This window comes from Sabethes cyaneus, chromosome 1 (genome assembly GCF_943734655.1).
Source record: "Sabethes cyaneus chromosome 1, idSabCyanKW18_F2, whole genome shotgun sequence".
Classification (NCBI taxonomy): domain Eukaryota; kingdom Metazoa; phylum Arthropoda; class Insecta; order Diptera; family Culicidae; genus Sabethes; species Sabethes cyaneus.
Genome location: NC_071353.1, coordinates 128,650,761 through 128,678,706, shown reverse-complemented (window position 1 = coordinate 128,678,706; position 27,946 = coordinate 128,650,761). Strand labels below are relative to the sequence as shown.

Here is a 27,946-nt window from a genome sequence, read left to right as displayed (position 1 = left end):
AACAGGACTGAACCTCTGTTAGCGCATCGTTCAGGCCCTGCTCCTCCCTTATACTCCGCTCCGCCTCCTTTGTTTCTTTGCTTTTCGGTAGAGAGAGGATGCTCGGTAAGAAATGTTCCACTGCATCAGTGACCGGCTTAATGCAACAAGGGCAAATTACTGTGGAGGACGTCCTGGTACTCCACAGGCTCCGTTGCGGCAGAGTATTTATAGAAGCCCCTCCATCATTCATCCCGCGGCACGGGTCGCGTCACACCTTTGACTAGGGGTTTATCCATTCAAGTCTTTACGTAATAGTCACGGGGTATGAAATGGGGAAGGTAAATGAGGAGCGTCCAATATAGCTCTAGCCATCCCAAGCCCCTACCTAGTGCCTCCACGTGACCATACCTGGTAATGCTCTTTTGAGTAGCCAAGCTAGGAGGTGCGATGCTGGGTGGTTCCCGGCTGCCTGATCTCAAAACCGGGGTTTTGGGCAGACGGCGGAGCCACACGGCCTTGCTAATAGGTAAGCCTAATTTAGTTATTTTAATTATTTTTTTCGTTTTAGCTTATGAAGCATCTACTGCTATACAGTAAAAACTTTGACCAAAACGAGTTTTAATACTGCACATGGATACCAGAATGAAAAATTAAATTAACTATTAGAAGCACTTATGGAACCTCAAAGGACGCTACTTTATTTCATACGAAGGACTGCTGGTGAGATTGTTCTATTATATACCACACTTCATTATATACCCATATATACCACATTTCCTCTTAATATCATATTATTAATAGTATTATTATTGCTATCATAAATATGGAAGGCTGGATGATGGAGTGGATTGCCAACCTGAATCCTTAAGGTCTGAAGCAAATATGGCACTTCTCAATTTAAAACAAACAAATCATCACGTGGGTTAAAGTTGGTACAGCGAAATTGATTATTACATGGAAGGATCCTAATGCTGGAAGGCGACTCTTATACTCCCGGAATGCGCACAAGTGCCTCTGCTTGTGGGTCCACCCAATCCCTTTTGGCCCTTCTGTAACAGCATTAGTGTGAAATTCATTTGATAATCAAATTTGGATCTACTGTAATTCTAGCTACATACATTGGCAAGTCCTTGAAATGATGGTGGCTTTCCCCTACTACTACTCAAGTCTTTACGTAATAGCCATGGACATATAGCCTCGATGCGCTCAAAAAGGTCCTTATCCCTGAGTTGGCCAAAATTGGCGGCAATTCACATTCGGTAAACTTGTGATTCATTTTTTTTGTCCGTCTGGTGGTCATATCCAAAGCCAAACGTGATCAGATCGAGCCAAATTGAACTGATTCCGAATTTCTTCAAACGTTTCTGTACTTTGAAATATATAAAAGTCATTTTCATAAATTAAGAACCTATAGGAAAATGGGCCACTGTTTTCCAAGACGAAATGTATGCAATGTACATCTGTGATAGAATATGTCTAAAACGTCATTCGGAATTTCAACGAAGTGCTGGCTCTGAAGTCCATCAAATTTGCAAATTGGATTGGGATGCAGTACAATTTTAAGGAAACTCTCCCGCCAGAACAAAGATTCATTATTGCTGTCTGCCTGAGCACTGATGAAACGCGGGTAATGACCAAGACAAGAATCAGCTCTGTTTATGGACTCCTGCATATTTGTCGTAAAAAGCGAATTACTAACTTGAGAAAAACAAGAAATAGTATTTCGCTGGTATCAAGGGCAAGACAAGGGTAGACAAGCTAAGCAATTTATCTTCTAATTTATTTGCTCTGCTGTTATGGAGGTCTTGCGTCTTCTAGGTATAGCTTCTTCAGAAGCCAACGTATTAACTCCGTACTCAGTACGGAAACTCAATCCATAGAAGTTTATTGGTTTTATTACTCATGTCGTACCTAATTGGGACACAGTCTTACAACAATCCAGCTCAACTCCATCAATGGGTATGATGGGCAATTCGTAAACTGTATACAGCAATCGGGGCCAGCTACAATCACTATTTAAGACTATTGCAGTGGCTTTTTGAACCCAGTGCCCTTCTGGCAAAACAACAAAAAACTTAGATCATTTGAATATAAACTAAAGCCCGTTTCCTTCAGGCAAAATCCTTTTGAAAAATAAAAAGAATCGAAAAACATCCCTCAACCGATGCACCGCGCCGCATGCCTCGTGCTTGATTCAAATGCAACAGCCATCATCAGTTGCGCGTCGAAGCGAAGAGGTTCGTCGTCTGTGCGCCTACAGACGCCGCCAACTCGAGTAGTGGTGCCGTGCCGTGCCGCGCCGTGTGGGTCCAAAATCGCTCAACCAGCAAGATCCGATCACTCGTGATTCAGCAGTCGACTGGTGTGAACGTAGCGTGCCTTCCGTCTACCGTCTATGTTCCGTTACTCCGATCCTGTCCGTCCGTTTAGTGTGTGCATTCGATAATAGTCACTGGTGGTGCTGCCTGTCGCTGTATTCAGTTTTTTTTATGTAAAAAGGCGACTTGTAAATCTTAATTAACCATAACACATTTCATGGAAAGTGCATCTTCGTTCTTACCGAGCCAAGTTTTTACGGCGTGTCTGTGATAGCGATCTGGTCGCAGTGTAACAATTAGAGTGCTGAGGGGTGAAAAAAGTGAAGAAATAGCAGTGACAAACCGAGTTCGTCGCTTAGTCACACGGTGCGCGGTGGAAAGAAGACAGTGCAGAGTACGCTGGTGTAAGAAGTTTTCGGGATCAACCCATCATTTCAGGAGCAGTCACCATCGCCGAACCGACGAGCTCTGCCTTTTGGATTCGAAAGGCATTCAACCGTGTGCAGCCAGCAATAATCACGTAACGACATCGAAGGCAAAAAGGAGCGAACGTAACGTCCAGATTAACATTCAAGATGCTTTTATCGAAAACGTGAGTTTAATGCTAATTTCGATTTGCTAAGTTAAAAAAAAACGGGTGGTACGGTGAAACAACCTCATAAACCAAAATAGAACAAAATTAGCGACGACGACGACGATGGCGACGACGTGGACGGCGACGGTAGTTGAAGTACGAAAGTAGTCATTTATAGTGGAAACCGTACTTGCATTTCTAAACTTAATTTCTTGCTTTGCGGTTTGCAGAATTGCTAGCCACTAGACTAGACGGTTCGAGGCAACAACGCCCCACGGTGTGATTTAAATAAACGATTATTATGCGTTGCTAACCGATGTGTGTTACACAAGTTTTTAGTTTTATGAAATTCACTATGAAGGATAATTGTTGTGAATCATGCTTTTATTTTATTGGTAATTTCTTTAGGATATTGTTTCGGTTCAGCCATGACTTCCCACATGCTTTACGAGTTGCAATAATTAATCCGTGAAAGCGACCACAAACCAATCGACAATCGTCGTCTGTTCCGCGACTGAGTGGTGTGCGCCCACTTCTCACACTCAATCCAAGCTCACTCAATTAACTCCAAGATGCAACACTTGATGCAAATTTGCCGGTTGAAGTTACATGGACACCTCATCATCCGGTCAATCTTCGCAGCTTGTGGCACCTCATGGACAGCAGCACCACGTTGCTGGCTGGTTGACGCTGCTGAAGGGTAGGGGACAACCAGGAACGCAAAACTAAAGTGCATTATGGTAATGAAAATGAGCTGATGGAAAAGAGCAAATCATGCAAAGACTTCGGTCGGTCGGTTGGCTATGGAATGGAAGTTGCTGTGAGGAGGAAGTGTGAGATACGACAACTTGAATAAATAACCGCATCGTTCAGTGGTCCGGTTGAGTGTGTATGCTGCCATTGGATTGGATCGGATGAGAGGATAATTCGAGCGCGAGCGGCAAGGTCGACGAAGGCACAATCGGGGAGGGACGACATGAATTATATCTCCGGCAAGATGACGGTGAACAATTTGCCAACAGAACCGAGCAAAATTACAGTCATCCATTTCAAATCGGTCGCGAAGGACACTGGAGCCTTCAGCTGGTGGCTTTAATTGCCGGTGCATGTCATTCAGTAGTTCGTACTTCGTAGTATATCAAACGACGAACCAGAAAATTTCGCAGTTTTCCGAAAAAAGTCAACCAAGCAAACGAAACTCTGCACAACATTCACTCCGGACTTTCCACCGGTGGCCCACTTTTGCAAGGTTTAATTCCATAACTCGGGGCGGCGGCGGGGCCTTTAAAAAATGCCTTCTGCACAAGTGCTAACGGGGCCGAACGGGCATAAACTTGTCTGTACCAGCAGCAACCAATGCACCACCTTCATATGTAAATCGATTTGGGTTAACCTCTATGACTTTATACGGACGCTTTATGTATAGGCCTTCGATCGTCGTCGTCGTCGTCGGGCGGAGACAGAGTTACTGTGTGTCATGATTCAAAGGTGCCGAACGGTAAATTGTTGCAGCTGGTCGACTGGGTGGTTGGCTGGCACCAGCAAGCCGGGTTGACTCACACCATGCTGGAACTGGGCAGTATTGGAACAAGTTAAGCAACGGATCAGAAGCAGAAACGGTTTTAAGCCTCCTCTACTGGTGCAGAACAATTTGCCGCAAGCGATTTGTTCGAATGCAGAAACTCAAATGCAAGTTACTGCCTACGGAAAACACGCGCAGGATGCATTCTTCTCAAACCATTCACCGATTTTCTCGCTGACCCTGATCCAGACTTTGAGCTTTTAAAAACAAATAAAACAAATTTAAAAATATTTTTTCAAGTGAAAATTTTCAAGTGAAAATTTTCAAGTAAATATGAAAAATCCATAGTCAATGAGATTGCAAAATTACGGTCACGATTCAACATCTTTGCATTTGCTGAATCCAATAAGTGCAGGTAATTCATGGAATGTCTTACAAAGTAACTTCGATCCCTGATTACAAACAAAGAACACTAGAAGGGCAAATGCTGTCAGCAACAATAAGCAACAATTTTATGTAGTGTATTTAAACCAATCTTTCGTAAGATTGTCATCGGAGCGGCTGACTGACTTGATACAAAAAGGTTAAGTTTGCCTTTCTACTATTTTCTATGACCGGGCAATGCACTTTCAACAAGCCTAGGAATACGTGTCGTATAAAAAACAAATCGTAGAAAAAGAAAATTGTAAAAACACTTTAGAAAAAGACCTAAACCGCAACAGCAATAATTGTGCACGTTTATCTATTTCTTCACCTTTATTTCAGGTTTAATAGTTTCTTTAATATGTACGCTTCAGGTCGTTGCCAGTTGTTTTTTTTTCTATTAAAAATGCAACTTTCAAGTGCCTTCCACCATTATGCCAACTTCATTAGAGCAGATCGTGTCCGTTTACTGCTTAAATGCAACTCGATTTTCACCATTTACTGTGTTTCCAGCAATCTCATTAAGCTAGGGTTTCGATTATAATTTATATTATGGCCAATTACATTCCCCCATCAATCAAATTCTTCATTCAAGCGTTGCTCGTTTGTTTATTGAATTGCAGTTGCCGAAGAGTTTACGCAGATAAATTCATCTTTAGTTTTGTGAACATCAACCACAAAAACTTTCTTGCGCAGAGGATTAATTCGAAGTTCCATTCATTGGTATACCATCCGAGGATCCCTGCTAATAATTTCAGGATGATTAAGCGGTCTTTCAATCAGTTTAATTCGAAAACGTTTTACCTACTTTGAAGTAAGAGAGCTTGCATTCAGCTTGTGAACATCTAAACCTGGTGATTTCAGCAAGTTTGCTTTCGAATTGGTGTACCTACTGTTTTTAATTATATTTTTAGAATGTAAATTGATTCTGCGAAACCTTTGCAATCTAACCTTTCTTTCATCGGTAGGATTTTGTGCTAATTCCCGTCGTAGTAAGAAAAGCCGCTTCAATTTTCATCATTTGTTGGATGAACTTTAACGAATAACCCAAAAGTTCTTGTGTTAATTTGACTCAAGAACTACCCTCCGATCAATGCGCTTTAATTTCACTAAAAAGCGATTATTAGGTATAAGCATTTTATTCAAATCACGTATATCAAAGTGGTTTTGAACAATGCAATTTTTATTTTATTTTTATTTCTGTAACCGGTAATCATAGGGTAATCAGTAATCAAAGGTAACTTTTTCCAAAGGTGCATTGTAATCGCAGCTGTAGGAAGCCCCTTGGCATGTACACAGAAGGAAAGTGATACCGAATTAATAATCTCATGGTTCGCGATTTTTTTGTTTGAAATAGTGTTAGTCTAATTACAGATATAATTTACATTTTTATGTATAAACATGTACTGGTGATAAAATCAACTAATTAGAGTAAAATAGTTCTGTTTTAGACTGTTCTGATAGCCAAATTAGCAACAAGAGCGGCGATTTAATTGTTTTGATCGAAAAAAAGGTGGTGAGAAAAAGAATGATTTTAAGCGTTTAAAAAAAGTTAATTTTATTGGAATTATAAATTCAGCAGTGATGTGAGATTGTAGAAAAACATGTGTTTTATAAGGTCAGAAATATCGTCCACAGCACCTTCCGCGGAAACACGGCAAGCGCGTGAATGTCCTCTGTGGGCAGCGTCACAGCTTCAAGTCTATAAAGAACTCCTTGCCTAATAAGGGTTTTGTACATTGTTAGCTACTGCTTCGTACGGCGGCATATGCTTCTTAATCATAGCGTTTTGCAAAGGGCAGAGTAGGCCCGATTTCCCGCTTGAATGTAACGTTGGAGCTCCTTACTAATATTGATGTCCGTGGTCGCCAACGATCCCTAATATACGAACTTATCTACCACTTCTAGCTAGTCGCCATCAACGCTTCCGTTACTTACGTACAGTCTGGCGTAGATTGTCTCCGCCGTCACCTTGTCTTAACGCTCGCCGCGTGTGGAAGGAACTCGAGGGCGTAACCTTGCGTCAATGGAGCCCCCCATGAGTACATTGTATTTGGTCCGTAGTGGCGCGAAAACCTACGAAACCTTGTACTATAGGTGACAACCAGCGTAACAGGGTCTGAGAGAGTACTTTGTAGGTGGCGTTTACCAGAGTTATGCCACGATAGTTGCTAGCCCTTTTTGTAGATGAGATAAACTACTCCTTCCATCTACTCCTCTGGTAGCTTCGGCTACCGGTTAGCTCGGAATTTAGAAGTTGTTTTAATTCTCCACGCCCTCTGTCCTTCTTCTGGTGCTTTTTACACCTCAAAATCGTGACTAACTGGTTCCTTGCACGTCGATATTTGGCCGAGTTCTCCCTAGTGGCAATGCTCAGATAAATTTTCCACGACATTTTTCCTCTCCACAGCTTGTTGGCTTTGCCCATCAAATCAATCATTTCGTAGTGCCTCCTAACTAACCGTCTTCGAAAGTTGAAGCACCTAACTCCTCGGAAGAAGGCTTCATCCAGTATTCGCGCATAGTTCTCGACAAATTGTGGGTTATCTTCTTCTTCAGCAGCATAGAGCCGGGGTGGATCGTACTGTTTCATGCACTCGTCTCCATTCAACTCGGTCTTGGGCCACTCGTCGCCAATTTCCTAGTCGTCTCAGAAGTCGCAAATCGCTTTCAACCTGGTCGAGCCATCGTGCACGTTGGGCCCCCCTGGTCCTGGTGCCGGTGGGGTTGTTGAAGAGGACTATTTTCGTCGCACTGTCGTCCGGCATCGTTACGACGTGTCCGACCCACCGTAGCCTGCTAACTTTCGCTAGATGTACGATGCGAGTCTCCCCAAGCAGTGCTTGTAGCTCGTGATTCATACGCCTCCGCCACTCTCCGCTTTCAGTTTGTACTCCGCCAAATATCGTCCGCAGCACTTTCCGCTCGAACACGGCAAGGGCGCGTATGTTCTCCGTGACCAGCGTCACGTGTGGTCTATCTAGCTACCTAATATTCAGCTGAGGCTAAATTAAGCCAGAGTATAACGTTACCCTTATGATTACGAATAAATGGCAAAATCCATTTCTTTAAGCTTTCTTGTATGTATAAACTAGATGCCATTGTTGAGTAAGTGATGAAAGGCCCAATCTTCAGTCCACAGCCACATATTACTTGATGATGATACATGATGTTCTTTGCAAATTTATCAGCAAACACGAACTTTTGCCCGGCACATAGGGACGTTCAGTTGCAATGTAAAATTTTTGACCGAGAAGTTGCTTGAAATCCATTTTTACGTTAGTTTCGTCGTCCATTAAAATACGTCCATTAAATTTCGTCAAAACTTGCTCAAACGCCTAGCACGCTTCTTGGCTACCAAATTTAACTTCTGATATTTTCTGATACTGTAAGACCTATACCCTTCTCGAGCGAGAATATTCCGCGTGGTTTGGTGATTGGCATCGTACCTTCTAACCATATCCCGGATGGAGATGCCAGGATTGGACTTAAAGAAGCTTAATATCTTCCCCCTCAGCTTTGTTGTTGATTTTTTGATTTTTGTTGATTTTTTTCCAAGTGTTATGTCTGTTTGTCTGAGCCTAGGTTTTCCTTATAACCTTTCAGAATATTACACTCTGTTGACTTTGGGATTTTTAGCACTTTAGCCAACTTTGATCCTTATGGTGAATGACCCTTTGGGTTAAGCCCACACGAAAAAAAACTTTGATCCTGACCACTCTGGATTTTCCAGGTATTTGCACGAGATTTTTTTTACGTCGTTCGAGTTACATTCTATACTGCTTCGCAACGTGGCGGAATATTTTGACGAAATTTGCACCAGTTTAGTTGTAGGGTTGCCAAGTCAGAAAATTCCAAAAACCGGCCGGTCCTAACTTCCGAAAAAAGAGATCGCCACCATAACGAAAATCATATTTTTATGATGACTAACACTGGCACTGATAACTAACGCCATCTCTTATCCCAAGGGAGTTACTACTGCTTATACGTGTTAGTGATCGCAACCATATGAAAGAATCACCTCTATTTTACATACACTCAAAAAAATCGGTACGTCAAGTTTACTTGAAAACATAGGTAATTCTCATTCATCACACTTTTCATGTAACATTCACGTTAATTATTGGTAACTCGCACTCATACTAAGCAGTTTACGTGCGATCCTGGTAAATTTTATCAACTCTCTAGTACATGAAGTTCATGTACTAGAGCAACAGCAACTTATCTGTACAGAAGTTTACATGATTTTTCACGTGGATGCGACGTGTCGATTTTTTTGAGTGTACCGATCGGAGCCGGATACAAGGCAGCTGGAAGGGTCTAAAATATAGACCCAAGGGGTTTCCAGTAAGGCGTATAAGTGCGTAGTAATCACAGATTACTTTTGTAATCAATTACGAATTAATTAGGTAATCAATGGTAATCATGATTAATTTAGAAATTTTTAGCATACCTTGAGATGTGATATTTTCTAAATTTGCAATGAAACAGCTAACAAGTGGCACAGTTCTGTAAAGAAGAATAACTGGGCTTTCAAATAAAGTAAAAAAATTTTGACAGCCATCTTGGATTTGGTCGTCATATTGGATTTTATAACGAAATAACCGTTGTCGCCGTGACCCCCAACCGGTGTTCATTTTAAGACCACCATTGGAAAGCTCAGAAAAACTACAGGAAATATTCATAAAATAAGTTGTGCTTTTGGTATTAACTAAATAAAACAACCAGTAATCTGTAGCAAGGTTCACTGTATAATTATTGTGATATTACCTAAATTTACTATGAAATAAACTACAAACGTCACGATTTTGCAAAGAGAAACGATAGGGCTTTCAAATGAAGTGAAAAAAATGGCGACCATTTTGAATTTTGGCCGCCATGTTGGATTTTATCAAAAATTGGCCATTTTTGCCATAATCCTCCCAATCGCCACTGGAAAGCTGAGAAAAAATACTACAAGAAATATTCATCAAATTAGGCGTGCAGTAGCATTAACTAAATGAAACAATTAATTATCTGTTGCAAGGTATTCACCTTTTCGCGTGTGTAATGGCGGCTAGTGGGTACGACCTTCGGAAAATATTAGCAAGCCTTTGACAACTTTATTCACGTCAAGTTAACATTTCCATCCTTGATTATTGTTGTACGAAGCGTACGTGAGCGAAGTTGCTAAAAGCAGATAAACGTTTTTGAAAAGTGTACCCACTAGGCACCATTACGCGCGCGAAAAGGTGGATTCAATTCTCATGCAATGTTAAATCCTGCTGCAGAATTGTTAATCGTTAATTGTTTAATCGGGTTAATTCCAGTGGTGCACGGGTATAAGCACAATGCGGGCCAAATCAGATCTCTCTATGACTGATGAACATTAAGGTAAATGAGGTAAATGTGGCCCATATGTTACCCAGTCTCTCTTTTGGCCCACCACGACAAAATCAAACGGAGTGGGCCAAAATAAAGAGCGCATAGCACATGGTCTGGTCTACGAAAACTAAACAATGCTTACATTTTTCCAGTCAACCGGCAAACAGCCATTGTGGCTTCCATAGTAACCGCAGTGACTGCTCCTGGATTGAATGTCAAAACCGAACTGTGCCCTTCAGAAACTTGTACCCATCAGCCGCCATTATCACTGGTACTGGCACCCGAAAAATGGCCTGGTCACCCTAAAGCAATGTTAAATCGGGTAACAAAACTTGTTGCTGGCTGTACCAAATGATGGCAGTTTAAGATTATTTATGCAATTTAGTACAATTTGCTGAATATTGTTGCAGTTTTGTAATTTATTATACATCATATAATATTTTTCTGTAGAATGAATAAAAATACTACAACAGGTTATCCAGTTTTGGCGAAAGCGGAATGAAAATAGATGTTCGTTACGCTGATATCCTAGCGTGCCACCCCGTTGGTGGAAAGCTGGATAACTCCCCTCCACCATGTTATCAGTCCGCGAGGTCGCATCAGTTACTTCAAACGGCCACAGCTTGGACATCGCTGCAATCTATACCTATTTCTGTCGGTCTGTCTGTCTGTCTATCCGTATATTCCTTATAGAATCGAAAACTACTGAACCGATCGGCGTGAAAATTTGCTTGTAGGGGTTTTCGGGGCCAGGGAAGGTTCTTATAATGGTTAGAGACCCCTGCCCCCACTAAGAGGGAGGGCTACCATACAAATCTACATCTATAAAAATGGATTTCTGTCTGTCTGCCCGCATGTTCCTTATAGAATCGAAAACTACTGAACCTATCGGCGTGAAACTTTGCATGTAGGGGTTTTTGGGGCCGAGGAAGGTCCTTATGATGGTTAGAGACCCCTCCTTCCACTAAGAGGAGGAGCTCCCATACAAAAGAAACACAAATTTCTACATAACTCGAGAACTAATCAGGCAAATGGAATAAAATTTGGCATGTGGGTATTTTTGGAGAGAATTTTTTTATGGTGCATTGAGACCCCTCTCCTCTTTAGGAGGGGAATTATGACCTCTCCCTCATTTAGGGGGGGGGGGCTCCCATACAAATGAAATACAAATTTCCTCATAACTCGAGAACCAGTGTTGGGCACCGCTAATTCGCTAACCGACCAATCGAGAAACGCTAGTTATACTTTATAATTTATACTCAGACTAGCCGAATTGTTGCTGGGCCATGATTCCAAATGAAGTGCCGCTGTTTATTTTAAAATTAATAAACTGTAAAGCATTTTATCCATTATAATAGGTTTTGATCTTAGGTAAATTAAGAAAAGCCATGTAATAAATGTAAATTACAAATAATTTGTACAGCGATAGATTACAATGCAAGTTATTGCGATATGTTTAAAAATAAACAGTAACTGTTAATTTGCAGTTTGCGATTAGTGATTAGCGAAATTTCCACGATTATCGAGCAAACTGTATCGGTTAGCGAATTAGCGAATTAGCGGTGCCCAACACTGTCGAGAACTAATCAATCAACTGGAACCAAATATGGCATGTGAAGAGAGGGCCCCCCATTTGATGTGAAGCAAATGGAACCAAATTTGGCAAGCGAGGCAAAGCCTGGGTGCTAATTCCGTTATCGAAATTTGACCTTCTGTTTTTTATACGACAGACTTCGCAACCAGCTGTTAGAATACAGGACAGTGCGGGGTCAGTGCTACGATCCTATTGACTCTAATTGCCTCTCCCAGCCGAGATTCGAACATACGACGACTGGCTTATTAGACCAGCGTCTTACCTCGAGGCCAACTGGGAGGTTACCAAATTTGGCATGTGGGGGATTTTAAAGGTAGGATTTTTTTATGATGGTTAGAGACCCCTCACCAATACGAAGTTTGTCGGGTCAGCTAGTAATCAATAAAATGCTTTCCATACCTTTCGTCCTGTTCAGTAAAGTTTCCGCAGCGCTATGACTTTGAAATTTCAGGGGTGAAATTCGTCGTAGATAACGTTACCGCAAACCATAACCAAAGCGGGTTATAGCTCCATGTTTTAAATTTACAATCACAACTACAATTACGTCTAGCTCTTTATCAATTATTCCGTTATTCTTGTTATTTGGAACTTTTGACACTGTTTTGAGATGCTCTTAAAATGGAGTTCTTTATCCACACGATAGCTCAAAAGAACAAGCTTCCTTTCTTGTCAGAAGACAATAAAGGAGGATTTGTTTCCGCAGGATTCGTATGTGATGATATGACTCGTAAACTGGTACACTAAACGCTCGTTATCGCCAAAATCACATCGAATCAGATGGTATTTCATCAGATCTATATTGTCGTTATATCGTTGCTTTGGACACAGCACTCTGCTTAATTTTCAATAATAATAATTTTCGTGCTCCCAGCGTCAATTTTCTCATAGATCAGAGAATTCCATTCAACATCTTATGTAAAATTCTCATGCATTTAAACCGTTAGATAGCACATCTAAAATCGGTACTACAGAGTAGTGACTTGAGCCTACTGCAATTTATTTGCTACTTCAATGATGCAGAACTCCCTACGGCTTACACTGCTGCGAAAAAAAAACAGTATTTCTCGATTCGGGCTGCAAACAAGTATACCGGGAGGATTAATAGATGTTTCGTGGTATTGGTTGAATTGATTATTATTGCATGCAGAGATGTAGGTCGAGTAAGTGATCTGTGGTGAGCTTTTTGATGGAAAGATGTTATTTGGTCGTTATCGATCTGCAGACAGACAGACTTTAGCTGAACAGTTTTTTAGAGACGTTATACTGATCCTCGTTGTTTCTAGTATGTGTACCACGCGTGCCTCGCACTTAAGAATCGAACATATCCAGAACGTTTCTAATAATTTACTAACAAATAACCCAAAATTTACTATGTCTAAAGCCCAATCAATATATAATGGTTTCATTTGAAAATAAAATAAAAACATCACACCATTGACTGGTGACGGCAGACCGCCAAGCATAAGCAACTAACAAATATGCCAAGGTCAGCAATTGTTATCTGCATAAATTACCAATTTATTAACCGTTTTGCGGAGCGAACTGCCACCGTGAACAAAAAGCTATCAAATAAACTGGTTTCAAACCTTAATAATGTTAGAAAACTGAAATCAGGATCTTCGCGAACAAAAATGAAACTCTGTAAACAAAATCTAAAGAATTTGCATAAGGAATCACGTGTTTCTTATAGTGGGATTTTCCACATGTTTGCACACCAATCCGGTGGAATTTGTCGCTTGAAAATTGAAATATCATTTTTTTCACTGGTACGGAACAACCGGAATTACTTTTTTTATCACATTTATGGATAATGTTTATTACAGCTTATAGGAAATGCGGTTTCCTATTTACTGTCTCATTTGCCACAGTACCATTTATATTTAAACTGCTTCTGCAACTGAAAGAAATTGAAAAATTTCGAGTGACTGTAAACAGTCGAACTCGAACGGAGCTGTAAACCGATGATCGTTCGAAAGCTTGTATAATTGGTTTGATTCGTAATAGCTTCAAGACAAATAAAACGATAACAACGGATTGGCGCCCATAATTAGCGAAACAAGCAGCGTAAAATTTACGCACGACAGATCGTTAATCAATTATCACCTCTGAACGTCAATTTTCATAACACGTCCGAAGCGCCAACTATTATATGAACAACCATTGCGTATGGAACGCAATGGCCCACGTAGTTGCTCAAAATATAGATTTATATTGTTGTGTTAAACTATGTTATTTTTTATCTCATTTTCCAACAGGTCATGTTTAGCGGTAATTCTCTGCCTTGCCGCTTTAGCCACATCCGCGCTTTCACAAGACGATCAGCCAAAGAGTAGTCGGAACAGTCTGCTACTGCGAAGGGGTAACGGCGGACGGCCAAATCCACTTGCCAAATCGACCACAACCACGCCACAACCGGAATACTCGGATGTAAGTGCCTAACCGGTCTATGCTAACTTCCCTTGCGTCGGTCGGCTAATCAAGTCTTCTACTAATTGATTCATCTCCGCAGGACGAATACGTGGACGAAGATGGCGAGCGGCCCGAGGGTGACGAAGGAGACGAGCCAGCTCCCGGCCGTGGGCCCATCCTAACGACAACCACGACCACCACCGAATCGCCAAAAAAGATTCGGCCTACAATCCGCCCGTTCCGAAGCAACGAGGATCTGCTGACGGCTCTAAAAAAACGCCGCCAGGAATCCAAGAATCAAAAACCAGGTTAGTAGATAGACACAGTGTGAACGTATCTATCGGCGAAGGTGGCAAATTCCAACAAACCTGATATTCCTTGAGCAAGGACATCACCGAGATCGGCCATTTACTGCCGTTATCGATCGGCAGGCATTCGATGGAGGAAGTGAAAGTAGATTCTGATTCACCTTCGTGTTGCTAGTTAACTACTGACCGCGAACCAGATTCCGCGGCGAGTACAAATGTTAGTTTTTTTTTGTTTCACTAGCCAGTAGGGGTTATCATTCGTTTACTATCGGTTTTATGTTCGGCTCCATGGCATGTGAAGCCATCAACGTCAGTTTTTTATCATTTCATAAATTCAAGATACAACTTAATCAGTTTGTCTTTCCCCAGCTAAACCGCTAGCTAGGCATATTTGGTCACAGTGACTTGAACAGAATTTAGATCTTAGTTTTCCAAAGCAAACCCGTCTGGACAAGACTTCATTGCTCAGCGAGAAGGTGTCAAACCGCTTCCAACCAGCTAGTCGAAGGCCTTGATATCGAATTATTAAAATCATTTCTTATTGGACTGGGCAGGACTGAACTGGACTGGACTACTACACTACTGTAGGCAACGTAACTGGCCACAGCTTCGCAATCACACAGCCTATCATGCTACTTTCAACCAGCAGCAGTCCAGCGCAGCGCAGGCAACTTGAAACGTGGTGGTCTTTCGCCGCCTTCGTCGTCGTCGTCGTCGTCGTCGTCGACGCCGTTTGCCTCCTAGCTGAGCCTGTTTGATATTGCGGATGGCGAAATCTCAGTAACAGTAGCAGCAGCAAAAGCATGCCCGCAAATATCGCGTTATAGGTATTTGCCGTTACTTGGGGGCACTGAGAATCGATATTTTATGATCATGTATTACAGGGAGGTACGGTTGCGGTGAATTGAATTGTGCCATGAGAGGTTATGGGCGATAAAACGAACGATTTGGGTTGACTGTTTGTGTCCTCTGCTACAGAGCGTTTTCAATGAGTGATGAATAAACTGATAGTGATTGCATGCGATCATTATCTTTCTGACCTTCGAATTCGATTTTGATTTTTACTTTCAAATAAACATGATTTTTTATGTTTATTTCATGTTTAAGCTGCTTGGCATCGGATTTCTTTATTAAATTGAAGTCTCAAAAATAAATATTCGATAGAAAAATTCGAAACTGAAATCATCTTTACCCAGGCTGGCAGGAAGGAACGTTATACAAACTTAATAAGCGCTTCAATGATACTCCCTTATCTAACTTTTCGCTCTTTCCCCTTCACGTTTTGTCACCCCAGAGATACTATCAACATCTTTGTTTCATTGCTTTCTTCTACCACAGACAAACAGACGAGACACTCGCGTAAATTCCATCGTCCATACAAAAACCACTTATTTTTTTAAAAAAGCATGTTTCGCAACATGGCCACACCGCGGCGCACGAGTGTTGCTTCGAGTTTTCAGTATAAAACCATACAAATGTAAAAAAAACCTACAGTATAAAACCCTGCAAATGTAAAAAACCTACAGTATAAAACCCTGCAAATGCAAGCTACTCCGTAACATGCATAATAGAGGGTGGTAGTGTGAAAGCAAAATGTGTAGGACGATGGTTTTTGAAGGATTTTCTTCTATGTGTCATGTCAGTTCGTCTGTGCTTCTACCGTTTCATCCGCCGAATGTAAAAGCAATCATTTAGAAAAAAACGCCTGGCCTCAAAACACGAGGTTGGTCTATGAGAAATGTAAATTTCTATGGTGTGGTATTTGTTTACGATACATGCTTACGACGCTTTGTTCAAATGAGACATTTACTAAAAAGATGAATATCTCTGGATTGCGCTTGACCAGTATCAATCTTTTAATCAGAAGAAAGATATTTTTATATGAATTCCAGCGGATTTTTACAGCACTCCAACAGATGATCCTTGTAGCCTTGGTTAACTGATGATCTGATTTTCGCGACAAGATACGAAAATATTAGGAAAACATGCTTTTGATTGCAACCATCCCTGCCATCATATTCCACATTAAAATACCTTTCTTATATAATGTACGAAAGGATGACGTAGAGTTGTATAAAAAAATGCGTGCAATATAATTTTATATAATACTAATAGGCCATATAACTAGACCAACAAACAAAGCGCAAACTCTTCAAGATAATTGGATAATTCTAGATTTTTGCAAGATTTCCGTTTATCCGTCACTTATAATCTCAGACAAAATTTGATATCCCTCTGAGCAAAACTTGCAAAACGTTTCCCGGAAAACTTCTCCCCATCGGTCAAATTGATCGCTAAATTTTTGGCAGACACTTTTATTTGCATTTGCCAGGTTTTCGAAAACCCACATTGGCAACACTACCGGGGAGTCTTACCTTTTATCCTTTCTTAAACTAATGCAGATTAGGTATAAAAGCACTGCCTTAGATAATTCTAGATTCAAGTTTCTTTGGGCTTTTCATTTTCAATTATACAATCCCTCACGAGGGCATATACAGTAAGCTATTTCTTGACAGTGCGAATCAACCGCTCCCATGCTCCTCCCACATGTGGCGGTACATATGTAGAATGTGAGTAGAGGTAAAGCCTTGCACCAGCTTATCATGGTCAAGCCGTTGGATTGCTGTCTACAGTTTATTACAGGTCAGTTGGAAGTTGGTTTCTCGATCGTTGTAGGTGATGACTCGAACGCTACTTCCAACCATACTGTTTCGGATCGCCAGATTCAAGAGTCGCTGGTTAGTGTGTGAGCCACTTGCAAATGGATGGTGCTATTACTCAAGTAACAAATAGCTAGGACTTCCCATAGTTTTTCATAACGGTGGCCCACTGAAACTGGCATAGGCCCAAAGGAATCCACCTTCATATGGGTGAATAGCAGTCGTGACTGAGGAAGCTTAGCCATTGGTGGTTGCGATTGTGTTTAAAAGTACTGGCCTATAGGCGTCTCAGAAGTCCCCAATCATCTACGACCTGATCGAGCCATTTCTGGTGGAGTTGTTAAAGAGAACCGTTTTCCCATCGTAGCCTACGGACTTTCGCCAGATGAGAATCTCTCCAAGCAGTGCCTGTAGTTTGTGATTTACACGCCTTCGCCACTCTCCGCTTTCATTTTGTCAAATAACATGCGCAGCACCTTCATAACTGCTTCAAATCCACACTCAAAAAAATCGACACGTCAAGTTTACGTGAAAACATGGGTGATTCTCATCCATCACACTTTTCATGTAACGTTCACGTGAATTATTGGTAACTCGCACTCATACTAACCGGTTTAGGTGCGATCCCAGTAAATTTTATCAACTTTTCCATTATCTAGTACCTGAAGTTCATGTAAGTTGCTGTATAGAAGTTTACATGATTTTTCACGTGGATGTGACATGTCGATTTTTTAGAATGCATGAAAAACAATCGGTATAATAAGGGTTTCGTACATTGTCAGCTTCGTACGGCGACGTATTTTTCTTGATCTTGATAGCATAGCGATCTACTTACTATAGTGCTGTTGTCCGCGGTTACCAGCGATCCCAAATACACGAACTCATCTACCACTTCTAGTTCGTCAACGGTTACTGTTCGTGGAAGGCGCGTGTTTGTCTCCGTTGAGCCTTGTCCTTATATGTATTTGGTATTCAACGCATGTAATTTTAGGCTAATCCTTCTAAATACCGCCTTTAGTCTGGCGTAGATTACCTCCCTCGGAGCAGAGCCTAGGAGTTGACCAGCTTTGGTGAAAAACGTGTCTCTCGTTTCGATAGGCGCACGTTGGATCACTCCCTCGAAAGCGATGTTGAACAGCATGCATGCAGAGTAAGCTGTCAATTTGTCTCAACCCTCGCCGTGTCGCAAAGGGACTTGAGAATGTCCCTAAGATGCGCACGAAACATATCACTCGATCTAAAATAACTGCGATCAGTTGCGGCAGTTTATCCGGAAAATTATGTTTGCGGCATTATCTGGAATAGCTGCTTATGATCGACTGTATCAAATGCTGCTTTGAAATCAATAAAGATGTGATGCGTGGGTACGTTGCACTCCCGACATTTCTGCAAGATCTGCCGGATAGTAAAAATCTGGTCGGTAGCGACGCGGCCCTCCATAAAACCCGCCTGATAATTCCCTACGAAACCTTGTAGTGAAAACCGGCATAACAGGCATCTCTCAGCGTTATGCCGCGGCAGTCGCAGCCGTCGAACCGATCACCCTTTTTGTAGTTGGTACAAACCACGGTTCAGCTTTTTCACGATCGATGCGTGCACCGCCACTTGTTTGACTTCGGAATCGAACAATTCCACTCTCATCCAGTGAGAAGCATATTGTGCCGGAAAATCTTCATTCGTGGTCCTTTCACTGACGAACTGACATGGCATATAGAAGAAAATCGTTCAAAAACCATCGTGCTACACATTTTGCTTACACACTAGCACCCTCTATTATGCATGTTGCGGAGTAGCTTGCATTTGTAGAGTATAAAACTGTAGGTTTTTTACATTTGTATGGTTTTATACTGAAAACTCGAAGCAACACTCGTGCGCCGCGGTGTGGCCATGTGGCGAAACATGTTTTTTTAAATATAAGTGGTTTTTGAATGGACGATGGAATTTACGCGAGTGTCTCGTCTGTTTGTCTGTGGTCCTTTCTTTAGTATATAGGGTACGGGAGGGTATGACCAGCACGCTACTAAATTCGGCATTCATTACCTTTTTTTGCTGCACTTTCCCAAATAAAAATTGCCGCTATATAACAATACTGAAACGAATGTAGCATTTATTCAATAAACATCAAAACCACTTTTCATTACGGAAGAATACAAAAATTCCCCTCTGATATCAAACATAAATCAATTTTCATTCACTAGCCATTAGCAGCATTTTGTTTTTAATTCCAGCAAATGGTGCGTTATTTACACTACTACCAATATGTGAGTCCTGAAACGCCTGAAACGCTTCTATCGTGTTGACATAGCTAGTATTTGAGTGACAACCACTTGCTTCTGGTGCTAATGTATATGTACGATTCAATGATACACCAGCGCCAGCAGCAAGCTGTTGTCACTGCAAATTTATTTATCTTCAACAAGCCGGTATCTAGGCAATACCGACACGTTATCCATCGGTCTCTCTTTTGATCTGTTTTTGAAAAGCATCTAATTCCTGTGCAGGCTATTTCGGCCGGTCGGATTTAAAAAAACGCAGACACCACCATAGAAAATGGGCCCAATTTAGCCGCAGCGACTTCATCATTTCTCGCGACTATAACTCAAATTCAGTAGCGTTTCATTAAAACCAAAATACCCGCCGATATTCAGTAAATATTATTCTGTCAACTGGTATAAAAATCTTGTCTCGAATGGATATAGTTTCAATGTAATTCTTGAATATTGTTTAAGCTACCGCTTAATAGGCTGAAAATACTCTCCCGTGCCCTAAATAAAATTTCACAAAATACTCTATCAGATCACGCGAAATACTGAATTCTTGGCTGCAGCGAATAGGCTGACCTTGGTCATCAAGAATAGGAAATATTGCTTATTGCAAGAAAAAAACACATTTACATTTAAGAGTGCGCAATCGCTCATAAAACTTCTATTTCAACTTGACAGTGTAACTCTTTAACGGTGCTCTGCTTTAGAGCCGTACAACAGCATTACACTGTTATTAAGAAAGCCATCAATGTTGAAAGCAAAAATATGTACGTAACGTTTAATTAAGATGAATAAAAAACGACTATAATAACCAGTAGTAGACACTTTTAGTGCTCGAGTTGACTTCTTCTATGGATTATTTTAAACTGGCATTACAGAATACTCAACCAATAGCACTTACAATATCAGTAACATTTGATTAAGCTAACAAAAATATCAACTTATGTTGCAAAGCAACTTATTATTCCATATTTTCCGAAACCAGATTGGAATGTCTATTTATTTCCTTTAATGGACCCTTTGGGGTTTACAATAGGATAACGACCGGGCCCATTATAGGAATTCATGTGTGTTTCTTAGGAAGAGGGTTCACTAATGGTGAGATTTTTTGCGTTGGTAACCTTATAATGGACCCTCACTTGTTGAAAATGTCCAAATTACGGCTTAAGTTAACGAAGGCAACTAAATGTTATAAACTAAAATGTGTGATATGTTTAGTTCTTCCTGTTTCTTGTTATTTATTTTCAGACAGGGTGTCGACTCAAATCCAAAAATAAAATACCCTGACTTTCCCTGATTTTCCCTGATGCTTCAAATATTTTTCCCTGACCCTCAAAACTCGAATATCAAGCTTATTTGGGCGATTTCTGGTTTAAGTTTTTAACCCTTTTTTTTTTTTTTTGTATGCCAGAAGGGCATTGGGTTAAAAGGCCACTGCGACAGTCTTAATGATCGTCTTTTGTGGCAGGCCCCGATTGCTGTACACAGTTTACGGATCGCTCATACCCATTGATGGAGTTGAGCGGAATAGTTGTAATCCTGTGCCCCAATTCGGTACTACATGGTTTATAAAGCCAATGACCGTTTTGGGATTTAGGCTCCATACCTGATATGGAGTAAGAAGGAAACTTCCTAAGAAGTTGTGCCTTGATAATGCAAGAGCTCCGCAATAGCAGAGCAGATGCGCTAAACTTTCAGGTTCAGAGTTACAAAAGCGGCAGGTGTCAGATGATACCTTGCCGATATTCTTTAAATGATAAAGAGCGGGGCTGTGTCCTGTTAGGAGTCCCGTGATCGTGCGTAGTTCACTACGAGTTAAATGGAGTAGTTTTTTAGCTACTGCAGGGTTTGGGTAGATAAACTGTTTAGCTTGTCTACAACCCTGTGTTTGATTCCAACGGGATGCTATTTCTAGCTTTTCCCATGTCATCAGTTCGCCTTTCACGGCGGATGTGGAGGTGCCCAGAAACGGTTCAGGACCAATAAATTGCTGAGCTGATCCTTGTCTTGCTAGGTTGTCAGCAAATTCATTGCCCTCGATTCCACAGTGACCGGGCACCCAAAGTAATAAAACTTTGTTTTGGCGGGAGAGTTCCCTCAATGCTGTGCTGCACTCCCAAACTAATTTGGACACGCATATGGCGGACTTGAGAGCCAGTAGTGCTGCTTGGCTGTCCGTGAAGATACCGATTTTCGCATGCCTGTACTTTCGTTTCAAGCATATTGTCGCACAGATGTATATGGCATATACTTCTGCTTGAAAAACGGTGGGCCACTTTCCTAATGAGATAGTTTCCCTGATGCCGGGTCCGTAGACTCCGGAGCCTGTGCAGGCCCCCATTTTTGAACCATCTGTAAAAAAACAGATAGTTCCAGATGGAAGATCTGGCCCTCCATTATTCCACATTGAGCGATCTGTTTCAATCACCTCATATGGAACGTCCATATTGGGCCTGGCTTCCATGCAGTCAGAGACTGAAGTTACTAAGGGTGTCAGATTGAATTCCCGAAGTATGCGAAGATGACCGATTTGGTCACCTTCGAGTATGGTTTTACTCCTTTGCAACCGTAGTGCGCCGAGCTCTGCTTCCTTCTTCACATGAAGATGCAAAGGCAGTAAGCATAGCATTGCCTCCATGGCTGCAGTAGGTGTTGTACGCATGGCACTGGTAACTGTAAGACAGGCCAGGCGCTGAACTTTGTTTAGTTTGGCTTGGGCTGTCACCTCATTCACCTTTGGCCACCATACGACTGCAGCATAGGTTATCCTAGGCCGTGCAATAGTAGTATATGACCAGAAGGCTAGTTGAGGTTTCAATCCCCAGGTTTTGCCAAACAGTGACCCTTTAGCATGGCTTATGCGAGCTGCTGAAAACTAAAGCTAGATTTCTTCATGTTTTAAGAACACATCAAAGATTGTTAACCTATTTCTTACCAGCGTTTCGAAAACGCCCTTTTCTATCGAGTCTAGGGACAGTTATGTTTGAGGTATCAACTTGAATCCAAAGAAACAAAGATTGAGAAATAATCTAATCGACCTGTTTTTGCACAAAGCTTAGATGTTACATACAACAAAATTACAGCCGTATAAACATAACAAATCTTGCTAATTTTAAGTCAGCTCAAACTAGTAACTTTGCCGCTGGAAGGTGGACACATGTCTGCGGGTTTTCGGTTAAACTAAAACAAAACTTTGCTGGAAGTTTCAGCTTGTTATCTTTGCTGCAAAATCAAAAAGTGTGGGGTTAAGGGATGATTCCCCAAAGATTTTGGTACAAAAATGTGCATTTTGCTGGCTTCGAGGTACGGCAAAACTTTAGCTAGATATATTGTTAGAAAATGTGTGCGAGTCTGCACCGTGAAGTGCGTGAGGCCTGCCATTGCCGATTTCGAGCACTGCAGCGAGTGAAGTCTGACAATTGTACGGCGCAAAACAAATAAAAAATTTACGGCAAACTGAAAGATAATCGAATCGCCACTAGACATGTAACATGTTTTAATTCAACCGATTAATCTGCGTATATTTTACACGAAAATTGATTTGATTCCAAATTTGATCAACAATTTTTCCCTGATTGAATTTCGTAATTCCCTGATATTCCCTGATTTCCCTGATCAAAAAATGAATTCCCTGATATTCCCTGATTTTCCAGGTTTTTCCAGGAAATCGACACCCTGTTCAGAAATAAGAGGTACAAACTAATAAACGCTGAAATTGTACCTAAGGGTCCACTATAGGGAGAGGGTCCACTATTGGTAGATATACCCTAGAATAAAACAACGTGTAGACTACAAATCAGTATGCGATCGCAGAACGAAAGAGAAAATATAGATTTAACCCAATAAATATTAATGTTTAAACATTTTCGCAACACTTTTCTGCTGCACTCTGTAATTTTGGGAACCAAAATTACGCTCGCCTTTCTGCAACGCATTCCAAGCTAGCGGTTATTTTAAATCACAACAGCATGCTTCTGGCGCTAGAATACTAGTGTATATTAAATCGTTCCTGCACACTAGCGCCAAAAGCAAGCTGTAATGAATCCAAAACCAGCTCTCTTCAATGAACCATTCATAGTTAATAACTAATTTGTGATTCAAAATTTTACTGCCATCTTTTTCGGGAACATCAAAGCCAAACAGCAATCGAAACTGGAAGCAGTACCAAACATGTGACAATAATATTAGTTATTTAAATTTTCTGAAATTAAGCACCGCTCAATGGATCATCTAACGAACATAAAGATCGAAATGCTAAGGTTGCATGTTTGATTATATTATGCCACCAACATTGATCTTTACGTTTTGCATTATTATCAAACGGATCTTGATATCGGTCAAAGTCGCTTCGCAAAAGTCTGCACTTAAAGTGATTTATACGCCTCCCAAGGTGAGGAATGAATGAAACAATTCAAGCAGAGATTAGTAGTGGGTTTATTCAAACGACTTGGCAAGCGCGAAATTCATAATTGTACAAGCCTACTGAAACCGGTTCCGCACGGTACGAGCATGGCAAATGCATGCGATAGACACCGGTCGGTCGATCGGACGGTCGGGGTGAGGCTACGACGGGTATTCCATGCCGGAGCCGCATTGATGTTGGCCGATGATCGCTATGCAGCGTGACGAAATTTCGCCCGAGCGAAGAGCAAAGGTCGCTGCACTCTCCGAGTAGAGAGCACAAACCACGCGCTGCTGCCATCCACGACGGCACACGGCATCTAGGTCAGCCAGAATCCATGCCGTTCGATCCAAATTGGCAAAATGTTTCAACAACAAAACCCGTCAGCAAGCAAAATGTCAATATCAATTCCTTCTATGTAATGCCGAGCAACAGTAGTGGCGGCACTGCTATTACTGCATCGTGTTGAAATAGATTATATGGTAGGGAAATTGTTGGCTTGTACTCCTTATGGTATAAAGGACATTCATTTTGTGAAGGGGATAGACGCAACGTGAACTAGTTTTTATTTATCAAATTCTCATCCATACTTTTAGCTTTAAAGATAATTTTATGCCTTTACCATTACCATTAATTGCATTGCGAGGCTATAACCTAGGATTCCTGAACAGAAACGAGTTCCCCCTCAACAAAATTTATAACTTGCCAAATTACAACTTGTCGAATGCGGCTTTGATAGTCCTCGCGAATGCAGATCGGATGATCGATTGGCTTCCCGAGGTCGTTCAATAGCTTCAATATCCATTCTTCCATTCCTCGAGGAATGGAAAATTAATAAACTAGCAATAGACTTTCTGTCGCGTGCGTCCTGGCCCACTGTGCTCCGCAGTAGACCTTCAACGTTCGATGATCCAAGCTGCACCACATAGTTTGTGTGACCTCGGTCCAATCTTTGAACATTGGTTTACTGACGGAATGCCCCAAGATTGAGGCGCTAATGGAGATGTCCGGTCCGGTAATTCAGCGTAATACACAGCAAACCTCCAGCAAACCAGGCGAGTTCTGCCTATTCCTAGTCCGAAGGTAGAGGCGTGCATCTGCAGCTGACTACTTGAAATCCAGCTTGATTGAAGACGTCGTCGATGGTTTTGTTCCACATTCGTGCCGCTTACCTCATTTCATACAAACTATGTAGAGTTTATCATTCAAAATACCATACAGGTACGCCGTTTTGATGTCCAAGAGCTTTCCCAGAAGATTCTTTTCTGCAGCGGTGGTCAATAACATTCGGAATGTAACTTGACGGGCTACAGGAGTGAAGATTTCAACAAAAACGTCAAATCCCGTGCTTCTGTGAGTAGCCCTAAGCGATCAGCCTTACATTGTGACAATATAACAACATAATAACGTCTTCCTTATTGTTATAAATACCCACTTTCATCCAATAGACTTACGGTTCTCGGACAGATCTGCTATCTCCCAAGTGTTATTCTCCATCAAAGAATGGAACTCCTCGTTCATTGCTACCAACCAGTACTCATTCTTGGGATGGCTCATGCATGGCGTCCTTGTAACTGCGAGGCTCACGATCATCACTTGATGCAGCACAACTGTCTCGCTGTAACGTACAGTCGAAATACTTTTCGTTTGAAAAATAGACCTTCCAGACTCATCATCGCCGGAGTCACCTTCTTTCTCAACTTCTACACGTCAACATACGTCAAAATACGCATCGCGATTGACGATCAGCATCACCTTTCTCATCGATCAATCCAAAAAACGATACGCCTTATGGTCCAAATGGTAGCCAACAAACATCAGCTTCTTGCCTGTCTGCTTGGGAACATGGACGTATGACGTACTGCCGCAAGCCTTCAAATGCACTACGTCCGGCTCCTTATTTTTTATTTTTTGGTTTGATACTGTTTTCAAACTGGTCAGCACCTGCTCCGAAAATAATGTGAAACTACCCAGACCCAGACTACCCAACTGTTCTGAAATTTGTCCGATACTGCACAGAAACTATACTAAAACTGCAATGGAACTTTTAAATGACCCCCTATCTTCGCAACCTTCCAGTAAGACGTGGTCCTACGTCAAAAGAGAGTCGTTTCATACATTGCATACATTGACGGTTGTTAGAAGTAAGATATTCAAGAAGTACTCACCCCTGCTGCTGACATCCGAGTTGTTCCAAATCATACAAGCGCAGCAACTTCGTCTTTATCACATATGGATAGTAAGTACAGACATCACCGCCAAGACCTGTTTTCTTACGATCATTAGTTCTTTCACTATAACAGCAACGATATCGTACTGATTGGATTCTGACGTTCAGAGCTTTTGGGTCAAAGCAGCCATCAGCTGTTGGTTCACGAATTTTCAACACAGGATGCTGGAGACATCGTTGGTATATTTTAAGTTCGTATGAAGGCACCTATTGCATTAGTAGTCCACCCTTACTCAAGCCTGGGATACAGTGCTGTTCTGGCGTGTCTGATTATCGGCTTCGAAGGCCTTCGGCATCTGCAGTCGTTAAGAGACAAACACGGAAATGCTGTACTATCTTCAACGGTTTGGTGTTGTTGTCTAGGGTAGTCATCATTCCGGTTTTGGAGCACACAAATGATTCTTTTGCTCGTGGTGTTCTCGTGGCTCTCGATATATCCCATAAACATTACAGAATTCAAGAATTTCATTTCTCCGGTTGGAGGCCCAATACCGTAGTCTTCAGCCACTTTTTGTACTGTCATACAGATCAGAATTTAAGTGTAGACATGTTCATATGTGACAACATAGTTACCATCAATTTTGTCACTTGTTCTTGTTTGAAATTACCGATCCGATTTGTCGACAGCCAGCGTGAAGATGAACCATTTTTCAGACCTCAATGTCTAAGTAACCGCTGCGGGGATATTACTTAGATTGTTTCCCCTATAAAATGAATCGATTTAGAATTAAGAATTTATAGTCTAAAAAGAACTTCATTTAAACTGACCCTCATCTTTTCATTTTCCAGCACCACCGAAGGAAAAGGTGTACGACGATGAAGACGTTCCGGCTCCCGCCCCAGCCAAATCTGCCAAGGCGCCAGCAATCGGTAAAATTGCAGATAATGTTGTTTTTGCTTTAACGAAACGTAATTTAAACCATTAATCTTCTTCTTTTTTACTTTTTATGTCTCTCTTCTTATGTTTCTGCATCATACGACCTTTGCCTGTCTGTTTGTCTGTCTATTATGTCGAACACTTTCAACTTCCTTCTCTCTGTATGCTAACTTTTTCCAACAATATTCTCTTTTGCTCAAATCTTCAAAATTTCAACAAAAAAAGTACAAAATTATTTAGCATACGTAGTTAGTGAATTTATTTTCTAACCTTCCAACGACTGTTAAATCAAAAAAAATCTATAAATCTTTAAATCTATCTATAAATCATCCACTAAATCGCCTTTCTCATTTTTGTTCTTTTGTTTACCCCCGTAAACGTTAATTGAAAAATGAATAACAACTTACAATTCTCTCGTTGCAGCCGTCACGAAAGGACGCCGATTTGGAGCGGCGGCTCGAAAGGACGTGGATCCGAACGCGGCTCCGTCGGAGCAAAGCGAAGAAACCAACAACGGTGGCGACAATAATGCAGCTAAATCCCTAACCAGCCGCCTCGGACGGTCGCGGTTCGCACTGAAACAATAGAGCGGCATTCTTTGCTTAGTTTCCGCTTTCCGTTGGCTCTTCTTTCTTCCTTTTTTTTTTGTTTGCATTCCAGGATTACGAAATGACCTGTACTGCTGCTGTTCAACTGTGTCTCTACTCTACGTTATTTTTTCCTATTCTCAACTCAATTGAGTGCATTTGAATGCTCGCCGTTTTCTTCTAGGGTTGAGTACAATTTTTTTAGGTTGAACAATAGAATTCTAGTTATAATGCCGTCAAGAAAATCAAGAACTAGTAATAGGTGCTAAATCACCTCAAATATCAACAGAACAATAGATTTTATATTTTTATGAATGTTCAAGACAACGAATCACTTTTTCGACAACATGTAAAGTAAAAGTATCTCAATGAAAAAGCGAAAATAATATTGAAATATAGAAAACCTGTCTTTTTCTCTAAATATGATGACAT

The 27,946-nt window shown here is 41.3% G+C and overlaps 1 protein-coding gene across 2 annotated transcripts; it reads left to right on the top strand.

The window, feature by feature from the left end:
• Positions 1 to 2,323: 2,323 nt before the first annotated feature.
• Positions 2,324 to 27,869, top strand: LOC128745344 (uncharacterized). Of its 2 annotated transcripts, none has more exons than XM_053842389.1 (5): positions 2,324 to 2,892; positions 14,033 to 14,204; positions 14,287 to 14,494; positions 26,840 to 26,920; positions 27,351 to 27,869. In XM_053842389.1, exons 1-5 carry the CDS (start codon positions 2,876 to 2,878, stop codon positions 27,512 to 27,514), a joined length of 642 nt encoding a protein of 213 aa, XP_053698364.1. In that variant the 5' UTR covers positions 2,324 to 2,875; the 3' UTR covers positions 27,515 to 27,869. The 2 variants fall into 2 exon arrangements, with proteins under 2 accessions (XP_053698364.1, XP_053698363.1); XM_053842388.1 differs by having other exon boundaries at positions 26,840 to 26,959.
• The last annotated feature ends 77 nt before the right edge of the window (positions 27,870 to 27,946 follow it).